The sequence below is a fragment of the Heliconius melpomene genome, chromosome 1 (assembly GCF_056956725.1).
Source record: "Heliconius melpomene rosina isolate 202511_hmr_F chromosome 1, ASM5695672v1, whole genome shotgun sequence".
NCBI classification, from domain to species: Eukaryota; Metazoa; Arthropoda; class Insecta; order Lepidoptera; family Nymphalidae; genus Heliconius; species Heliconius melpomene.
The window spans coordinates 9,276,266-9,299,545 of NC_140389.1; the positions used below are offsets into that span (position 1 = coordinate 9,276,266).

A 23,280-nucleotide genomic window follows, 5' to 3' on the forward strand; every position below is an offset into this window, starting at 1 on the left:
GTCAAACGCGGATGCAATGTGACGGGGTCAAAGTTCACGCGCCGTAAAGCGTAGACTGTAGAGCACTGAACTGTGTTGAACCTGTATAATTTCTATTAGACTTTCTTAAAGGAAGTTCCTTTTTGCAAAAAAATATTTTTAAGTGAAGCACTCCTTTGGCAAAAATATTATATATTTTTCTTTTATTGTCAAAGTACAAGGATTTGGCACAAATAATATTTGTGTTAGATATAAGAGAAATATTGAAGAAATTATTTAGCATATGTTTAGGGCGTTATTTATCCTAACAATGAGAGGTCGTTGTTATTTCAACTAAAATCGTAATCAAGTTTTCATTGTTTCCAACAAACCAATAAATTAAAGGGTTACATACAAGCAAAGTTATCCTTATTCGAATATCTAATCGTGCTACGATCACTTCGTATATTCTTAATTAACGGTAGTAATTTCTAATATTATCATAATTTTATTTGCATGTTTAAGTAAAAGTAATTATAATAAATTAGTTTAAAGTTTACTCGTGAAGAAGCACCTTAACGGCAGATAGAAGGGTCATTGAATTTTATCCGTACAATGGTAAAATCCTTTCATTCTTAGATCCAGGACAAAATTCGGCCTGCGGCGTCCCTCGTTATTAAATATTTGAGTACCTTGCGGAATCCTGGGATTATTTTTAGATTGATACAAAAATGTTCTTAGATAAAATAAATAATCTTACATTTTTATTAAGCTTGAAGTTTTTTGAGTGTCAGGGCACTCTGTTCTTCTTTACACTCGAATTAGAAACATTGTGAAATGGAATTTAATATCGGAAATGCAGTTTTTTTGCTTCACGCTATATCCCGCACATAGCAGGGCAGGCAAAGGGTACCTGGGTACCTAGTGTTATGACACTCTGTTCCCATTAAAACACTTCCTTTCTCCACTTTCCGTCGAATTCTGGAGGCATTACGTGCTGAGTGGAAGAACTCAACGCCGCGCTTTGAGGAAATATTATTTCATATTTTCATTTCTGGCTCTGGTAACAAGGCAGTTCAGTGGGAAGCGAATTCAGAAGTATCACGCTTGTGCCCCAGCTCTGCGAATGTAAATTATTTAAATATAAATAATAACATTTATATAAATGTGTCTAACAAATTCCACCTTAACAACTGGCTTTTGTTAAGGTGAAATTTGTAAAAGGAAGTTAAGCTGAAAGAAGTGTACCGATGTACGATGGAGGGAAACATTTGGTACTGTTTACAAACATTTGCGTTCAATTAAAAGGTTAATGTATGTGGCGCTTTTACATATTTTTTCAACAAATTAATATTAGCTGAAAAGTGTTTTCCAAATTTGAAGCAATCTTTAAAAAAATATTAAATTGTTAAAATGACTATTGACTTATGCTTTAAGCTATCTATTTCGCATATTATAATGGCATAGTACATACACATATAAATTATATATTTTTTGATAATTATTTTAGTGACCCGAAAACAATTAAACTTTTAGTAATATAAATTGGGAGGGTTACCTTTTAAGGAAAAAAGGAACTCTTCACTATCACTATGTTGTCCGTCCGTCTGTCTGTCTATTAAGAGCCTTTATCTCTGGAACGCTTGGAGATATCGAGTTGAAATTCAAACCATATACTTAGATCTACATTTGCACGTGCTGATTGACATCATAATCGTTTCAAATAAATTTGAAAACAATAAGAGGTCGATGATCAATTTCATGCTCGAAAGCGATCCTATCCTTTTATTTTGTTAGTATTGATTGATCTTTTACCGATATTTACATAAACATACATTTTCTGCACCATCAATCACCGGATACAGCACTTACGAAAAATAATTATTCTCCTTAAGAAAAATAATAATAATCTCCAAATATGAACAAAACTCAACGTAAAATGTAAGACTAATGGTTCTTTGTGTCTTGTCTTTTTTACAAAATATAATTTAATTTGCCACGTTAGTTAGTTTGTTAGTGTATAATATGGAATCTTGCAAGCTCAAATTGACTTTCAACTCTATATCTCTGAACGTTCCTGTGATAAAGGCTCTTGACAGACAGGCAGAGAGACAGACGGATGGATATCAAAGTGATCTTATAAGGGTTCCTTTTGCCTTAAAAGGTACGGAACCCTAAAAACAGCAAAGAAAATGATTGCGATTATAATACAGTTTGCCTTATCAGAGCAGGGAAATTAAATATTAGCAAAAGCAAATTAAATATTAAGCCTAGTCATGATAGAACCCACAAACATCGTTTACTGCCAAGCCCATCCACGGCGCTATGACCGCCTCAAATTAATACCGGATTATACCATTTACGATTCAATTACATTTTCATCCTAATGTGAACTATCACGTTACGTTATTTCTCAGTATGGCAATTCTATTAGGATTAGAATTCATGAGGTCGTTGTCCCGCCAAGTAAATATCTCCCGAAGAATTTACTACCTGTGCCCACGAGTTATTTGAAGTGAACATTTCCACTTACTATTTTACGAAGTCATATTTTCTGACTGTCACTTTATTGTGCAGTGAAGTGTAATTCGTATATGTGTATATTTATGTTGGACAAGTTATTACTATTAAAGTAAGTAACAAGTAAAAAACAACTAGCAATATTAAAATATATATAATATCTCCACCATAATAAGCAAAATCGATATTAAAATTATTAAATAATAATAATATTTTACTTCTTAAAGTATATATAAAAAATAAACAAATCTGCTTCATACTGTATCCCGCACACAGCAGGGTACGCAGAGAGAGCCTAGTTGTAAGGCACTTCACCAGAGCAAAGAAATTAAAATATTAAATATTTTATTTCCTCGAGTGGAAATCGAGCCCACAGCCTGTCGGGTTTACACACGCTTATGCCACTGCGCTACGAGGCTACGACTGGCCGCATCATATATCCTTTTTACTATTTTTATTCATATTACCTGCTACGGCGTAGATCGTAGTTTGCATAAGGCAACATATTAAGGTTAAGTATTAATCTGAGTAATGAAACAGAACCAATAATTAATAATAGCAATATTTCAAAATAAAAGATAAAATTAATTTTATAAAACTAATTTTGTGTTACTTAGCACTTAGTCATCAATTTCAAAATATAGCTTTAACATTTGTTCACTTAAATCCGTAGTATTTAACTAAAAGCTATGAGTGAAATGTATTCATAATGGCTAAGCCGTTATTAGCCCGAAGAGATTAATAGATAGATAAGTAAGTTTTCTAAATGCGTCATTATTCGTTGATAACATATATATTCATAAATTACAACATATAATTTAAAGAAAATAAAAATATATAATTTACCGAATATATGCTATGTACGAATTAAAAAAGTATGTATAGTACAGTCAATATTATTTATTTTTTATATAATATTTTTGTTCAAGGTTTCATTTCGCGCATGCTCTTACAGCTTATACAATTTTTTGACAGTGACAACAACTCGAGAGATAAATTAGACACGTATTTTTTTAAAATAAATATTTATGTCCATAAATAAATACGTACAGCCCCATGTAAAAATGCTAATAAAGTGTACTGTAGGAGTTAAGGCATGCAACGGCCTCCACTAACGGATTCTTCAAAGAACGAAGAAAATTCAGCTTTTCTTTTAGATGTCGCATTAAAGAAGCCTGATGACGTGGGGCTCTTTTATACAGCAAGTGTGCATTTTCTTCAGAGACGACTGGAAGAAAAATCCCTTAGTACTAAGACTAAATCTCAGCCAAATTTCCAATCACCAAAAACTTGTTGCAATTTAAGAAAGGATTGTCAGAATTTTCAAGAAAATCTTGATAATAGGCCAACAACATTACCTATGCATGAAGTGTTGCCATTCCCTAAATCGAGCGGAGAGGGTTTTATCTCCCGTATAATGAAGTCATTCCGAAAATATAAGACACCAAATGTATCTGATGATAATGCAGATGAACTGGAAATGCTTCAAATTAAATCCAATTATAAATTTCCTCAATGTGAAAAACATAAAAGTCGTTCCTCTCACTTAAATGCAATATCGGAAGACGAAAAAATTGAAAAAACGTCAATTTGCACTGAAAATCACTTCCAAAGAACTTTAAGAGAAATTAAAAGATAATATCAATTACTTTATATCCAAATATGATCAAATAGATTCCAAGCTTGTGTTAATGTTATTTTTTTATTTAATTAAAATACACTAATATCCATGTTTTTTATTATAGTTGTTACTTTTCACCTTAACAAAAGTGTGTTTCCCCTCCTAGTCACACGCCTTAACGATAAGGGGGTTCGCGCTTGTTCGTTGTTTTTAATTCGGCGAAAAACGGGGAACAGAAGTATTTTAATGGAAACTGAGTGTCTTAACACTAGGATTATAGGTTCCCTTTGCCTACAATGCCATGTGCGGGATACAGCGTGAAGCTAAAGGTAATAAGTGACAATAAATCATCTCGTTTTCTTATCCTTATGATTGGTTTTTTTTATTTCTATGGTATGTGGACTACCCTATTCAATAAAAAATATTTATACTATTTATTTTTTAGATAGTTAAAATTACCCACTACCATAGTATGAGATCATAATATTTGAAATGAGTAAGCCATATACAGAAGTAAGTATATATTCTATTTATTTATTTAATTATTATTTTATATTAAGTATAATGTTAAACATATATTAATCACTTATGATAACCTAGTAATCGCTTTAAACATTTTTTAAGCAAAAAAAATATATGAATAAAGTATTTACATTTATAGGAATAGAAAATTACCACTTCCTTGTATAAGAAACATTTTATCACAGGTTTTTGACGAATCTTTTAAAATAACTTATTACCTATTATCTTACTACTATCTTACTTCTATACTACAACTATGCCAATTAATAAGATACCTGCCGCATTTTCAAATATACAATATATTATAAACACCTACTGCTAGTCTAACCTAAGTTCTCTTAACTAAAGCTAAAAGCTAAATTACAACATTTTCAGTTAAATCAGTGTTATGATTCTACTTTCAAGATAATTTTACGCCTTCCTGCTTGAGTCGTCTCACTACTTCAGGACAAATCTCTTCCTCACGAAATTTATATCCACAAGCTAAAACTTCTTTAGCGACTGCATAATTCTTTTTCAACGATTCAAGCCACACCGTGTAAGGATAATCGGGCCATATACCTCCATAACGTTCTGGTAGAAAATCGGGCTGAATGTGTTTGTGCAGAGAAGTGACGTCATAGCCGTGGAAGAAGATTTTAGAACGCATATCAGAAGTCAGCAGCGGCTTGAACATGCTGTACATGATGTCAAACGTCCATGAATGATTTATCACGTGTATAGCGTGGGTTGTTGCGGGGAAACTAGACTGTAAAACAAATTTTGTCTTAGTATAATTAAAAGTGTCCTTTCTATTAGCTTATTATTTATTACTGTTTATATGGTAGGTCTAAATACCAGTGTAGTATTTCAACGTGTTTAAAGTATTTGTCGTGTTGCAACTATCAATATGATTTTGTAACAATTTTTAAAAATAAATTTCCAAATTGTTCATTTTGAAATTAATAGCATATACTTTCGCGTATATGTCTCATAAGTCTCATAATTATACTTAGTTTGGCCATTAATACTGTTACAATTAAAAATAAATAAAATGTTACTTTTGAATTTGGAATCTGTCATTTTCGATTAACGTACAATAAAAATAAGTTTATCTTTGTAAAAAATATTTGTAGCAAGACTAAATATATTAATAAAAAATGCATGTTGTTACAAAAGTAATAATCCTATATCTTATAAAACAAAGTCGCTTTTTGTGTCTGTCTGAACTTTCTAACTCTTCTTCTTCTAAACCACCCAACGGATTTGGATGCGGTTTTCACCATTAGGTCGAGTATTTCTCAGGGAAGGTTTATATATAGTTTATTATTTGTACATTCTTATGTAAATTAACATAAATACGATAAATGTGTATAAAGTCCTACCCGCTGAGACACTTTGGCGCATGCGCTGCTTTAATGGTAAATACTACATGAAAAAATGTACTGGAGTATTGTTCCTCTTAATAAGATCTACAAAAAAGTCCGCGATGGCATATTCGTATCTTTTAAGAATAACGTGTAGTGATCATATTTCTGTCTAAAAATAGTAATTTCAATATATTTTTTATTGTGAGGGATATTTCTCCATAATGGTATTAATCCTTATCCTTTAAAATACTTTATTAAATTTCTACGTTAAACGAAGATAAAATTTGCTTTTTAAACTATTTCGAAATTGCGAATAGTTTTAGAGAAAAACGCATTTAATTATTGACACATCACGCCGTTCACAGATCAACTGTATCGAGTCAAGTTTCACTTATCCCTTACTCTCAGCATATAAATAAGTATATTAATTACGTTGGCCATTTAATGTAGATCAAAACTGTCTTTTCTGTTTTTCATTTTAATAAGTACTTTAGAAGTTGTTACAATATCAAAAAATCCTTGCTGCGAAACGCGCCTCGCGACGTTATGCTTATACAAGCGAGTCCGCCGCGCCCGCCTGCCTTACACGCATCGGTGGTTCAGTGGTAGAATGCTCGCCTGCAACGGGGGCAGCCCGGGTTCAATTCCCGGCCGATGCATTCTATTTAATTTTCGTCACAGGGAGCCACGTAGTGCTTGCTTTTCATCAGAGACAGAATACCCTCTTCAGCATTAACCACAAGCTCGAAAAAAAAACCCGCCCGCTATAGAGTCATAGCAACGAAGATTTAGATGCGTTTGCACGTATTGGATAATTGGAGTTGAATGTATTATTTCAAGGCGATATATTTGGTTTCATATTTTTTGTAGTAGTTATTAGTAGGTAGGTTTTTGTTTATAATTTCTTCCGTTTAAAAATAGTCATTTAACTATCTAAAAATAGTCATTTAAATATATTTTAATAAGTACTTGAAAAGAGTAGTTGCTACTATGATTTAAAATTACGGTACCTACTAAAAAATCCTTGGTGTGTTAAACAATTGGAAAATCCTTATTGAAACTACGAAAATGCGGGTTGCATTAGGGTTTAATTAATTTTCACATTATCTTAAGTCCTTTGCAATCATATATTATATGAATAATCCAGTAGTAAAAGCGGGCGAAGCCGCAAGGGGGTCGCTAGTTGAGAATAAAATCTGAAGATTAAAAGTATAAAAATATTAAGATGAAATCGATGTGACTTTGCTTAATTTTATATCTTTTTTTTTATGAAAAATGAAAAAAAATACAGAAAACAATGAATTGAAAGTATAATATTTAAGTACTTCCATTATATTGATGAAGTCATAAAAAATCAAAACTTAAAATTTTTCAAATAAAAAGAAGCCTCGGTTTCTTTAAGACCAAAAACAATAATTTGTTGTACACTTTGATGTTATTGTATTAAAAAAGATTTTACAAAGAAATTTGCGGACGCCTTTTGAGGACATTTATAAGTATTTATGTACGTACGTTGACCATACACGTTTAGCGCCCACGTACATTGTATTGCGGTTTTTATTGCGAAATTAATAAGGGTAGGTAGCAAGGACATTGTCCTTACTAATTTTATTAATTTATTTTTTACCTTTCTGTTATTACAAGTCTTGTGAAAACTTGACCTAGGCGCAGTACAAACAATAAAATAAACTTTAATTTTTTGACTGGTGATGATTATGTTTATTTTATGATTGTGAAGACTAAACGCGACTGGTTATAGGGTTAATTCCCATTTGAGGAAATGAAATATTTACTTAATAACTTCAACGTGTAAAATTTCAAACCTAACACTGTAAGCAACTTGAAATCGTAAAAAGAAATCAAATAAAATCTCACCACAAGCAGTTTAACAACTTTGCTCGCAATAGATGGTGTCATTTGCCACGCGTGGTTAGTGCTCAAGTCCTCCAAGTCGAACAATGCTACACCACCCAAGATCTGAGTGCGTTGTTCCAGCATACCCAATTCTAATGCAAAAATCGTCGCCTTAAAGATATCTTCTACAGCAAATGATTTTGGATCCCAACAACCTGAGTGAAGATAATATTAATTAGTTTTTAGTTTATTAATTAATTAGATTTATAAACAAAATTTACCATGAAAGCTACGCAGAGACTGGGGCCCTGGAGTTTCGCACCTTACTTAGGCAGTTTTAATATAAAATACTCTGGAGAAAATAAAATCATGTAGAATTTTATTAATATATCAAAATATTTAAAAAAATATTTTAAATTTAGAAAAAGAATAGAACATTTGTGCCTATTTATTGTTTAAAATCGTTATGACGTTTATACGAGTACGCTTCCCACTCGGGGGAATGTAATATTTAACATTTCCTTGCAATTTCTTATTTTAATGTTGCAAAAAGTAATTTCAAAAATTACATTGATTTTTTTTAGATAAGATCAACACCCTTTCAATCCCTGCATGTTTTCTATATAAATACGCCGACCTCGGCGGCCGTGAGCGTGGTCTACTCATTCATGGTTCACACGCACGTCGCACACCCACACGAGTACGGAATGATCGTGCTATTCTATAATATGCCATGGTATGCCATAGATAGCTATGGTATATTATATGCTAAATGTCTTGGTAATTTTAGAATTAAAACTAAATTTAATAAGGATCACAATAATATACACTCAATGAGGAATTTGGAGCAACAGTCAACCAACGTAACACCACCAAAAAAGTAATAAAAACGTATATTAAATAATAAATTGACGTTTATATTGGGGCAAGGTAAGCTATAAACGAAATGAAACATGATTTCTACATACATATAGATTTTTACCTAAAGAATATTATACTTATTAGGCTACAGAATAATAAATAATATTTCACTATTTCAATAATAAATAATTATTTCAGAATCAAGAACCAGTAAATTAAAAACATTTAAGTTTCCGGTCCATGGTAGACACTATTGTGGCCATTGTTATAAATGTTATAAGTAATGAATAACAAGCTTAGTTGTTTATAACGATTGTTGTCGAAAGTTTTACTTCATAAAATTTTGTCCTCGAGGCCATTGCCCCGAATTCGGTAAAAAGTGCGTAATTTACAGGATTGGAATATTTTCTTGAGTACACTTGGAGGAGTTCATTATTCATAAATTGAACTTATTTTCATTTAGGATATATACTACCATTTTATCATATATGCATATATCAGGATATGCCGAAAGAAACTAGTGTCATGAAATTCTGTTTTTCACTTTTCACTCGAGTTCGGGAAAATAATTTATTAAATAATTCAGCCCCACAGTGCCACAATCGCCATTTTTGAAGTGAAATTTTATGTCATTATAATTCCGTTTTATTGATTGCATCAAGGTCTCCTGATCAGGTGCATAGTTATAAAAACATATAATTAAAATGAATGAAATTATGAAAATGAGCTTATAAAGGATTTTGATTACTTATATAACTCGATCATAAATAAAAAAGAATAGAGAAAAGAAAAGAATAGATATAATAATTTAATAATTTGGCGTAAAATGGGAAACGGAGTGTCTTATCACATTATTCCCTCTGTCTCTGCCTACCCTACTGTATGGGTGAACAACAACGTGAAGATGAAAAGGAATTCTAAAATGTCTGTAATTTTACCTATTCTATACAGAAGTAGCCTTCGCCCGTTCTGATCACGGTATGGAGGTACGGCAATCACATTTGCATCTCCAATTCTTCTTAAATCCAAAGGGTAAACATTTTCGAATAATTCGGGATTTTCTTCTTTAAACTGATAGTAATTCACCATCTGTCAAGAGTATATTTATGTTTATTTAACAGAGAATTCTTAGACGACTACAGTACCTACATTCTTTTAAAACATAGTAACTGAAAGTTGGAAAAGAAGCAAATAGTCACCTTACTGTAGGTGTATTTTTGTATTTTCGTAAACTTAATGTGTATTGCAACATAATACTAGAAAATTTTGATTAGTATAAAAAATAAAATAGATTTCGTAGTATGCATATATTTTTCTTACATAGTGTTTAATATAAAGATAAACGTTTTGGTGAGTTAAGTAATATTTTGTAACGGAATAAGCCTTAAAAAATATAAAAACTATTTTTGAAACTATATAAATAAATTCATTAGTTGTGTTAAATACATAATTAACTTGCAAAATGTATACAATAACACAATCATTTCGTAAATAATAAATATAAAATAAAAATTTAAACATACTAATGTTTGTAATATATATAATATAATAAAAAGTATTTTTGATAAAGCATGTGCTATTTTTTTTGTAAATATTTTTAGTGTTTGACTTAACAATTCAAATAAGTAATTTATTATGTTAATATTCTACATACATACATATTCATAGGTCGAATCAAACGAAGCTAAGTAAAGCCACTCGGTTTATTCATATTACCTTGACCATGAATAAAGTACACTCAGCCATACATTTCAAAGAGGTTCTTTGTAAAAAGTTTTTTCATGAGGCATATTTCTTTGAAGCTATTATATTTTAAAATTCTACTATAATTCACAGTGTATCTACATACATGTATAAAATTAAAATCCATTAAAAAATAAATAAAAAACGCTTTACACTATTTCCTTGTACCTAAAGCAGAAATAATATTCTGTGCTCCCCCTTTCCGCTCAAATTTAACACACTTTGTGTTGAGTGGTGGAACTTAACGTCATACTTTGCCTCAGCAGAACTGGGATGATAATTAATTAAACATTCCCAGAGTGGGGATAGCTACAAAATGGAAAGATGCGTTTAGACACTGAAGTACTGTACAAAAGATTGAAACTTACCAGCCTATGAGCTCTCTGAGGTATAAAGTTCCTGGCTCTCAAAAATCGTAGCAAGAAGTCATCATCCATTCTGTGAGGACTACATTCACCTCTCTCTGAAACAAAGTACGGCGCTATCTTTAAAAAGAAGGAAAAAAATGTATTTTTGAAAGTATTAATTAGACATTATTATATTATGATGTTAATATAATAAATAATTATATTATAATAAATAACATGGCATGTATAATTGTATACTGAGTCGATTCTTCGTTGCATAGAAGAATAATAAATTGTTATTATGTGACATTTGATCTCATAATAAGTTTGCCATAAGCAAGCAGAAATTTTATACTATAAAGTTACATTAATTTATATAAAGAATCCAATCATTTCTATGAATCGCAATTTAAATGTTTTTTGGTTGAAATAAATAAACACTTTTCTCAGCATTGATTAATATATCGGATTGTATAATTTGCTTCTGCTTTTGAAATCGAAAACATGATTCGTAGTTGTTTTTAGATCACGTCCCATCAAAATGTATATTTTTATTCTTTTAAGCCAATATTTTAAACTTAATTTTTACGTCGAGGCCGTCGTGGTGCAGCAGCACAAAGTTGTGACTGTAACGCGACGGTTGTGGGTTCGATCCCCACTCGAGGAAGTGAAATATTTATTTACGTTTGTATTTCCATTTCAACACGGAATGCCTCCAGAATTCGGCAGACAGTGGGGAACTGAGTGTCTTACCACTAGGTTTTCCCTGCCTACCCTGCTGTGTGCGGGATACAGAGTGAAGCTGATATAATTTCTGTTTTTTTTTTATTTTTAAGTGAACGAAATTACTCCCAATAATATAGACCGAGGAGAATGGTATTATTTTTTTTTGTGTTATAGCAGACTTTCATATATTTTTACGAGCTTTATAATAACTTTTAAATTGGAATTAAACAGCGTTTACGTATTTTTTTATCGAATGAGAAAATAGTAAAAACTCTTATGTAAGAGAGAATCCAATACAAGGACATTTCGTCTTCCGCATTCCGCCCAAATTCAAGACATTGTATGTTGGAGTAGAAATATTATTACTAGTTAGCTATGATGTATATTTTGTAAATTTTAATACTAGAATATTTCAACAATATTATTATGCGAAATACGCATATTATTTTAGTCTTACTAAATAGACAATAACAAACAGAACACGATAACAAAAAAATTGCAACATAAGCATAAAGACATGAATGAAGACATTATTTTTAATAACTCAATATAGTCTATAATAAAAAAAAATATTTAAATGAAGAATATGAAAAGTATAATAAGTCAATATTTAATTATTATTGTTATTAATAATAGACTTAAATGTAATTGAAAACTGTGGAACATGCTCTACCACTAGATAATTACAAAAGTAATTTAAGGCTACATAGAATTATACTACCTACCTATTTGCGACAGTAAACGCGACAGGTTGTGGGTTTGATTCCTACTCGAGAAGATGAAATATTCAATATTCTCATTCCCTCGCTCTGGTAATGAGGCAAATAGAATCGTTGAATTTCGCCACTTAACACGCAATGCCTCCAGAATTCGGCGGAAAGTTAGGGACGGAAGTATCTTAATGGGAACGGAGTATTTTAAAATTAGGTTCTCAGGTATGGTATTCTCAGGTCTGGTGGGTATGGTATTCTGACACACGGTGAAGCTATGAAAATTTATATAATATACAACCAACTAAATTTATTAACTCTTCGAACACTTCTCCAGCAAACCTATTATTTGATCGTAAAATTTATTTGATACCAAAAATGCAGGAAATAAATTCTACTACCAAATAGTTGAATTTATTTCCTGTGTTTTTTGTAGCTAGTAGATTACTTACATACGTATATTCTCTACTACAGTATAATTTGTATATTCTCATGACCTTACTTACCACTCACTAATAAAAATGAAAAATTAACGAAACACGTCAAGCTCGTAGATACCTTGAGAATATTAAAGGTAAAAATTATTCTATATCATAGCATTAGATCCACCTTGTATTATTAAGCAATAAACATTTATTTAATTTTCCAATGTATTAAATTAGATTTTTCGATTATCTATCCCCAATTAATTGAACTAAATATACCTAATAGTTCAATATCTAAAACAAAACACGTATTTTTATAACATTCTTTTAAAATATGCTGCGTATTTATATTTTTTCATATGATTTTTTGTGTGGGTGTTTAAAAAAATCTTTAATGTCATAATTATCATGTTTCATCATGGTCGGTGCCATCTAAAGCCCTGCAGAGTGCAGACGTCGCTCAACTACATTTGTTTCACGAAATAGTATACCTTGACACCAATATCGAAACAATTGGAATCATGCGTCTTCCCACCTATTTGTATTTCTAATGCATTGTTAGTGATTTATCACCTTTAAATCAAGGTATTGTATAGCTTCAATCTAATTTAACCAGGTTGCCTTGGTTAAATTACTGTCTACTAAATCGTGAGAAATATAAAATGTATATTTTTTTTCAGCTTCCCGCTAAATCCCGCTCATAGCACGTTATCCAAAATATACTATAAATCTGTTTAGGAGATCTTGAAAGAATTTTCTTATTCAAAAATAATTATTCCTATTATAAATACAATTTACCATCATTGCTATTTATTAAATAGCGCTAAATATGCAAATTGATAGATAAATAATTATACATAAATTCGTAGTTTTTTTAGTTATTATTTATTTCATTCAAGTACAAACCGCAGTATACATGCCATATTAGCACACACTCACTAATAATATTTACCTTGGGTATTCCTTCCGGCTAGCTTTATAAAAAAATTACAATATTATTACATCTTCTTTGTTGTATCAAATTTAGATTTTGTAATGTTAACTTCAAATGCAATATGTTATTCATGAAAGCAGCAATTTACAAAATACACAATATTGATGATATCTTATCAACCAGAGCGCGGCTGCCCGACCAGAAACTAGGTCTGCATAATTAAATATCTGATAAATTTATATTTAAAAATGTGTATTTTATTAAATATGTGTAGGCTTGACTTTGTATCCCGCATTTAGTCCCCAGTTAGGCTGAGGGAACCTAATAACTTTGCGTGGTAACATCACACAGATATTGGTGTTCTACCAATATCTATTCTTAATATCTATCCTTTGTTAGAATCAAATCCGCGACCTCCAGCGCATGCGAATTGTGAAATTATTTATGACTATAAAAGTAAAAATATATTATAATAAATATAACTTTAAAAATATTAACTGATTATCATAATACGTACTTCAAAGTCAGATTACTTAATAATAAAATGTGGTTACATCATTGTAATAAAAAAATATTTAATTTATAATTAATTAATATTAGAAGACTTGCATTAGCAACTTACCGTATATCATGTCTCTCAACTCGTATATCGCCTGAAGCCGTGTGTTCGGATCCTCACCGCACTGCTGACGAGCATATTCTTGTAACTCCGGCGGGGGCTCCCCCAGATCCAAGTCAACATTGTAGTCTGGAGTCGGCATTGTCTTAGGACAAACTACCTAAGTCAAAAAATAAAACATTGTTTAATCGTATTTGCACTTATACGTTATCCCGCATGTACCAGGGTAGCCAGAGGGTAGCTAGTGTTAAAACACTCCGTTCCCTACTTTCCACCGAATTTTCGACGCATTACCTGTTGAGTGCGCGCCACGACTAGCCTCATAAAAAATGTTAAGTCCTATTAAAATAAAACCAATTTTAAAAGATGCGGTTAGTTACATATTATTTACTATGTCATAATTGTTATATACAAATACATAAATATAAAAACACCTAATTTATAAAAAAACTAATAGAACTTAAAAAAATATTTATATAAGTAATTAATTAATGACCACGAGAAAAATACATGGTTGCAACAACCTACAGCCTACAAGGCTAACGAACGTAAGAGTCGTTAACTTAGATTTGTGTTAAAGGTTATGAGAGGTTGACGGTTGTATCGATTTTTTCGCACAATGTATCACAAATTGTACGATTTTAAAAACATATTTACCTAAATTGCAGATTTTAAATAAAATATGCATATTATAATAATAATATACATATTTTATTTTACTGTAATATAGTATCAAATTAATGCTACAATATCTAATTACTAAGCCTGTTTGTTTTACTTGGCGCCGACTTCAAAATTATAAAATCTTTTTTAATTTTTTTTTACCAAATCAAAGTACTATTGCTTTATGTGAAATAAATTTATTTTATACTTTTTAGTTTATCGTTTGAAGTCTGTTTTTATTTGTTAAATAATATTTTTTACATATCCGTTTATAAAAAGGATCGTCGATATTTTGGTTTCAGATTTGAGAATTATTCTTTTTGTCAATCGATCTAAAATTTATGTTTTTTTTTTCATTTATCGTTAGTTTTGTATTTTCTTCATTATTTTCATAGTCAGTCAGTCACTAACAACAAATACTTATGAATACATAAACGAGATGACGTAACAGTACTAGATAAATTACAAAATCCTAAAGCTTATTGCTTGTATAACTCTCTGCCGCTTTCTATTACTTAAGAATTATTTGTTTTAGCCTGCAAACAAGGAAACCTAAAATTTACTGTCGTCATCTATGTCAATGTATAGTTTTTCCTTCTGACGTTTAGAAATTATCACTAATAAAAAGTAACAGGAAAAACCAAATTAGATACATACGAGTACATAATTATCAAGACAAGTATTTTTTCAATTTTATCGCCAAAATATTTTTTTTTTTTTGAGATCCTACGATTCGTAGGATAGGCGGGGAGATGTTCACTCCATTACACATTATTGAATAATTTAATATTAATAATGCTGTATTTGTTCCCTTAAGGGAAAAATTAAACATTAGTTTCGTAGGGGCATTAATTTGTGACTGTAAGCGCGACTGGTTGTGGATTCGATCTTCACTCGAGGAATTTCATTTCTGCGTTCTAGTGTCAAGATAAAGCGTAGCGTCGAGTTATGCCACTCAACACGCAATGCCTTCAGAATTTGGCGAAAAATGGAGAAAGGGATGACTAGGTTCCCTCTGCCTACCGTACCCAGGCAGGGTACGGTAGGCAGAGGGCAGATGTGCGATATACAGCGTGAAGCTGATAAAAAAAATTTACATTACTCCGAGTGTAGAAAGGACTTACAACCATCGTGGGTGCAGTCAAATACTTTCTAACAGCACTAAGACCCTTCAAATGTTTATTTCCCGCTTATGGAATAGGCTATGTTATTTTGTACAGACATTTACCGTATAATCGAAGCAATTAATCGATAGGGCGGATGACGAAGGGCCTAGAGAAAGTGGAAGAGTTAGGACACCACTCACCACCGGTTTGCACAACTCGATAGTCTAAACCGGTCACGAGTTGCCTATTTTACACGACCCTATGCTTTCATATCGGGATTTTTTTTCCTTCAATTTTACACAAAATCTAACTGCATAACAAATATTAAAGAAATATAAGCAGAATTGGTTGTAATTAATAATTCTAAAAATGATTGTTTTAAATTAAATATAACAAAACATATATATTTCCAAGATTTTGACTTCATCACATACTAAATTGGAGGGATAATTGCATTGGTAACCTGTATAAAATTTAAGTAGGTACAGCACGAAAACCTTGAACTTTTCAAATACTTGAATCAGACCTGATAAACTTTGAACTGTAACCTTAATAAATTACTTAAGTAAAAGGTTTATGGTTTTTATTATTATTAAAAAAATCGTTTACCATGAACTGATTTAAAAAAAAGTGTAAAAAAATATTTTCTTATTTAAAAAAAATTGATAGGTTTTTTAATGAATTTTGTATATGTCAAAGGATAGCATATGGATCAGGAATTTAGAGCATTCTAAGCAGGGCGTGTTCATGCTCCGCAAAGAACAATGCACCAGGATGAAAAAGAGCTTTTGTTCGACAACTGTTACAAAGGAACAAAACGGAACCAGAATGGGGGCACACAATTTCACACAACGTTTTATCTCACATAGTATGTAGGCGTTTTCGTTTTTTATTCGTTATTTATTTTCATTACTGCACTGAATTCTGTCGCATATACATAAATACTCATATGTACATAAGTTTCATAACTGTACTTAATTTTTTACGATTAATAATTTGCTTTTGTGGTAAAGAATTGGATACATTTGAAAATGCATTTAATATTTTGGGCATTTACAGCTAGCAAAAATCACTTAAATTATATATTTGCTACCAGAAAAAACGCAATTTAATGTTCTATTTGTATCTTATAATAAAAACTGCACCTTTATTCTATACAAGGTTATAAATTTTATCTAATCGTTTCCTTGTGTATATTAAGTTACTAAATAAATTAAGTTCAATATCATGTGTGAAGACATTATTCTTCCTTTCTATTTTTATTAAATTAACAGAAGCAATATGTAAAGTAAGTATATTTAATTTTTTTTTTAAATGTAAAATAAATAAATAAAAATATTAGGGTAAGTCAGCTTATTATATCATTGAATATTAAATCATTACCTGCCTAAAACATTTAACCATATACAGTATTAATATAAGATGTATTTAGTATAGTGGCAAAATAATAAATATTGGGTAAGTGTTGATACCTACATCAAGTTTTATTGCTAAGGCAGTTATAAACCTTTAACATGTGTTATATTAGCAAAAAACAAATTTTTTTTTCAGTTTTACTCTGTATCCCTCATTTAACAGGGTAGGCAGAGAGAGCCTACTGTTAAGACACTCCGCTCCCCACTTTTAACCTAATTCTGGAGACATTGCGTGTTGAGTGGCAGATCTCAATGTCGCGCTTTGCCTCGATACAAGAGCGAAGACGCGAAAATATTAAATATTTCACTTCCTCGAATGGGAATCAAACCCAGAACCTGTCGCGCTTACAGTCACACGCTTATGCCCCAGCGACTGGCCTCACACAGACATGGCCTCAAAACAACATGAGTGGTCGTAACTCTCCTTGAACAGACAAAGTTGGAAGTTAACATAATTCCCATTAGAACGATTAGCTAATAATGATAATGATTCAATCGAAGCTATGTTGCTAATACGAATGCTGTCGAAGGTAACTTATTATATGAAGTATTGATATACTTCTTAGTGTTCAGCAGAGAGTGGGGAACGGAGTGTCTTAACACTAGGTTCCCTCTGCCTACCCTGCTGTGTGCGGGATACACCGTGAAGCTTATATACTTCTTGGTGTAACATTAATTATATATTTATGTAATCTACGTAAGTACTACTATCTTAGATACAATTTTTTTCGATTTATCTGAAATATGCTCTAGACCTAGATAGAGGTGACTGAGCGGTGTCATTCAATATTGGACCTATTTGTTAGAACTATAATATGTTTAGCATCTATAACTCACATTACTTTCACTTTTTCTATGATAATATTTTTAAAAAATCTGCTTCACGCTGTATCCCGCACACAGCAGAGAGAACCTAGTGTTAAGACCCCATACCTCAAGATAATATTATTTTTAACATTTTCAACAAGCATGACGATAATTTTTAAATTATCAAAAAAATTGGACTACACGAATTTAAAAATTAATACGTAGTTAATTTTTTGTTGTGTTGTTGTTTTTTTTGACATTACAAGCTAATTTTTTAACCAGTTGCTAACTAACACAACACATAACAACGTTAACGTTTTTTAAATATTTTTTATTTATACTTGTATGTAAATTGAAAGAACTAAAGCTTACGAATAAAGTATCTTAACTTCAAAGATGCCAGTAATTGTGCCATTGAATCATTTCATTTGCGTATTCTTTGCAAACACATTCATGAAAACATGACAATAATATGTTAAAAAAAAATATATTACCTGTAATAAAAATGTAATAAAGCACAAACCTCTTAAAACGCCGTTTATTATAAAAACCTTGTTGGTGTATGTCGGCCACCGCTAATTAAATTATATTTTTAAAGGAAATTCTGGGAAAACTTTTGAAGTTGCAAATTAAAGTGTTATTTTAGTTGACGTCCTTACGTATATACATTACATGCGTCAGTCACTTGTCTTACATAATAATGAATTGGCTTATATGGCGATGAAATACGTGTTTACTTGAAGGAAAATTCTTTACATAGATTCTAACATAGAATACCATTTATAACAGGGAAAAGAATATTTTTTCACTACGTATTACATATTTACATAAAATGTAGAATAAAATATAAAATTGACATAATGACATCATCTAGGATCACGACAAAATGTTATTTCTGTTAAAAGTATGTACCTAGTGTTTTATATTTTATAATTTATTACTATTGTTTATTTCCATTGGAAGTTAATGTAATATTTTTTTTTTTTCCAAGAAAAAATTGCAATAAAGTTTAATTAACAATATTCCTACATGCATGCGTGATTAAGCAATAATAGTATATCAGAAGCGATTGATGGATTTAACCTTAAAGTATCGTAATTTGATACAACTGTGGCGCAAGTTGCCATGCACTTGACTAAGCACGATTTTTGTGGTTTCGAATATCGCTCACGGGAAATATAATAATTATGACATATATGTCATCAGCATGAATACACAAAAAGCGATTTTAAGTTCAGCCAGCACATTTTGACTATAATTTAGCGAAAAGTTAAAATCACAGCAAGTTGTCGTTACTGTCTAAAAACGAAAAAAACAACCCGAAAATAAAAGAAAAGATTAAATCTTGGCCTAAATTGTAAATAGAATCTAGATGAATCTAATTTGTCAATTAACTTCGTATAATATGACTATATAAGGGGGCTACCAATTCAGCCAGCCAGTGGTCACCTATCGGTGGTCAAGGCAATGTGCGTCGGCTGCCAAACACACACACGCGATATGTGTTTCTGTTCACTTGTTTAACTATTTCTACCTCTACATACTTACTCGTATATATAAACAACTACGTATATTAGCTGCTGAGACCAGCATCAGTTTTCAGGTGCTGAGTAATAATATTAAATTGTTAACTCTAAGAAATATTTTAATTAATGATGATACCATTGTAACAAAGTTGAGAGGTTTAGGTTACATGTTATTTTCTTTTGAATTTCACGTTCCATCCCGCATATAATAGAATAGACAAAAAGACAGTGTTAATACATTCCAATCTCTTAAACATGGTATTTAAGTGACAAAACTAAATACTGCTCTGTATCTAATCAGAAAATGAATAATGAAAATAAATCTGGCATTACAATAATAAAAAAAAAGTTCACATAATTTGAATATTCAAATAATTAATCATATTTATTATTATGTGAATTTCACACGATATAAAAGCCAATGCGAAGTTTAAATAACAAAAAAAATAACGTGTTGTTAAATATAAGAAAAACAATAAGAAATTTAATATCTTTGAGTGTTATGCTACTATAAGCTAATTATAATATCTTCGGTTTTAATCAACTTTTAAAGATCACATATGGATAATGATAACTATAGAATTCTTATTAAAATTAGTATATTTAAGTTACTAAGTTTATCGTGAACCCCTTTGAATATCTGCGCCGGCGCGTTCTATAGACCTATGCTACATATAGCAACGCACGTGCATAACCGAAGTCAAGGTCACGAGACCGTCGACTTTATTCGAACTTAAACTCGCTGGGGAGCGCTTTGTTATTACTTTTAATACCACTGAGTTAATTATGTACGGTAAGGTAAATATAATATCTTATGCTTTATAATATTGGGCTAAATTTAGATATTTTTTGAGGTTTTTATTTATATTTAATTGAAAGTCAATTTATATACAATTCGTTGTAACAAACTATGAGTAACAATATTATAAGTATTTTTAAAAACAAAGAGTGTTCATATAGGTTAACTTTTGAAAAACTTCACGCTGTATAACTGCCCGCATATAGCAGGGTAGACAGAAAGACCCTGGCAACCTAGTGGTAAGAACATTGCGTTACTATTAAGATATTTCCATCCTCCACTTTCCGCCGAATTCTGGAGATACTGCATGTTGAGTGCAGAACTCAACGCCGTACTTTTTGTCTCGATGCCAGAGTGAGGAAATAAAAATATTAAATATTTAATTTCCTCGAATAGGAATCAAACCCACTACCTGTTGCGCTTACAGTCGCATGCTGTGCCCCTGCGCTATGACTAGCCTCAAACTTAACTTTAGAATGTTTAATCTAAATAAAAACGTTAAACTATTTTAGCATATTACCCACTGACACGCTATTTTTGCAACCAGTATTAGGTTTTTAGATACAGTAACTAAAATTAATAACGTTTAGTACCAAACAATCAAAAAATATATTTAACATAGAGAAGAAGAAACAAAGAGCTTTTACTATTGTTTTTTCTTAATCAAACTAATAAAAAGCTAGGCTTCCAGGATATTTAAAAAATATATATATACAACTTTAATTAGTTAATATTAAATTATAAAATATAAACCTACGAAATATTTATTTTGGAATATATTTTCACTGATTAAAAAAAAACACAAAAAGGACTTACAATTTCTATGAAGCTATATTAAATGGAACGTCTACTCCGTTCAGAGCACTCACGCGCAGTGCGATGCCAATATTCTGTTTCCATAACATTCAAGCTGACTCGTAGTTCGTATATGTACTATACTTTAGAACCTACATAAACATTATTATATATGTGGTCGATAATATACAATCATGACTCACCATATTATTTGGTTCTTTGTCTTTTATAATAAACTATATTATATTATATAAACAAATCACACTTATAATGTAATGTTAAACTAATTTCCTTTACATGATTATGCTTGTCGTCTTATTATTTCGATCAACTATATATGTACATATATATACTTGAAATTCAAAGTCTTATTATCACAGATACAAATTTGGTCGGTACGTAGTAGAAAATGAATGTTGTTGATATCTGAATAGATAATAACCACCAGATTCGGTCTGTCTCTTATGTCTACTCCAAGTAAAAAATAAAAGCCTAAAGGATAAATAACTATTCGCCCATTTTTAAATATACGTAAAAAAACAATAAGTACATGAAATAAAATAATTTAGTGATTATTAGCTTAGATATTTCTCTACACGATCGTTCTTTTATATTTGTTTTTTCATCTTACTACATTGAATAGATTGTCCTTTCAATCCAACATCTCCACATATGAGTTTTTTTTATATAAACAATTATTATTTAACAAGTCGAGGTCAGTCGTAGCGCAAGGGCACAAAGTGTGCTGCGAAATCGATGTGGGTTCGATTCCCACTCGAGGAAAGCAAATGTTTATTAAAACGTATATTTTCATTTCTTCGCTCTAGTATCGAGGTATATTCTTACCAGAGTGAAGAAGTCCGTCCGTCTGAGACCAAGGAATGCATGGAAGTATCAAGCTTCACAAACAAAATACTCAGGTGCACTGTCCCTTACATCTATAAAAAAATGTATACTTCTAAACCAACGTAATCAAAAGATACAGCTATTTTTGCCGCAAATTTTCGAAACTCGCAAGGGATCGAAATTCATACAAATATAAAAAAAATCCCAAATGTACAAATTTATAGGTATTTCATAGAAAAACATTATATTATTATTAAAAACTTATAGTTCATGTCATACAAATACATACTTGTAGTTCATGTCATACAAAATTAGTGCATACGTGCGCAATAAAATGTTAGCTTCAAATTGTACTATCCGTTAACATACAATATAAAAATTGGTACGGAATCCTCGGTAGTCGACGCTTCCGACTCGCACTTGATCAGGTTTTTTATACAATAAAAATGTATCACGATACAAAGCATTTTGATTTAGCCTGTTCTCTGGTATACTTTTAATTGTCAGCGGCATCTAGCGAGAGTTAAACAAATTTTATGGAGCTTTATAATAAACTCTTACGTAGTGTATATATAGTATCATAGTTAAGCTGTTCTGCGCTAGATGTCGCTGTACGTAAAAATCATGAAACGTGCAATTGTAATATGTCATTGTATATGGGTCGACATGCAAATGAGACCCGAAAAGAAACTTAATAATTTATTCCCTTAAAAGGTTAAAGAGCGAATGTTTACTACGTTAAGAATTGCTAAACATAACTTTGAATATAAAGTATTATTTTAGGTTCTGAAAAATTTCAACATATTATGGAAAGTATCACAAAAAAGTGACCTGACATACTGAATGACCAACTAACAATCTTTTAGAGTAGCTAACCAACTGGTAGGGATGCGCCGTGGGTCCTCAAAATGAAAACACTACACACAGGGGAATAAATTATTATTTATTAATATTTTCAATTATAGTTTAGCAAAGCGGGGCCTTGAGCTCCAGTACTCAATACGTAATGCCTCGAAAAAATCCGTGGAAAGTGGGAAACGGAGTGTCTTAACACTGAACCTCTGCCTACCCTGCCACATGCAAGATACATCGTAACACTAAACTAAAAGCATAATATACTTATAGATATCACCT

The 23,280-nt window shown here is 31.0% G+C and overlaps 1 protein-coding gene and 1 non-coding gene across 2 annotated transcripts; one reads left to right on the forward strand and one right to left on the reverse strand.

The window, feature by feature from the left end:
- Positions 1-4,614: 4,614 nt before the first annotated feature.
- On the reverse strand, positions 4,615-21,433 carry LOC146541271 (alpha-tocopherol transfer protein-like). Its single transcript, XM_085196704.1, has 6 exons — positions 21,322-21,433; positions 14,193-14,349; positions 10,797-10,891; positions 9,624-9,774; positions 7,846-8,039; positions 4,615-5,369 (listed from the first exon to the last, which is right to left on the reverse strand). Exons 2-6 carry the CDS (start codon positions 14,329-14,331, stop codon positions 5,022-5,024), a joined length of 927 nt encoding a protein of 308 aa, XP_085052830.1. The 5' UTR covers positions 14,332-14,349; positions 21,322-21,433; the 3' UTR covers positions 4,615-5,021.
- On the forward strand, positions 6,559-6,629 carry TRNAC-GCA (transfer RNA cysteine (anticodon GCA)). The gene has a single exon. It is a non-coding gene; the product is annotated as a tRNA-Cys (tRNA).
- Positions 21,434-23,280: the final 1,847 nt, after the last annotated feature.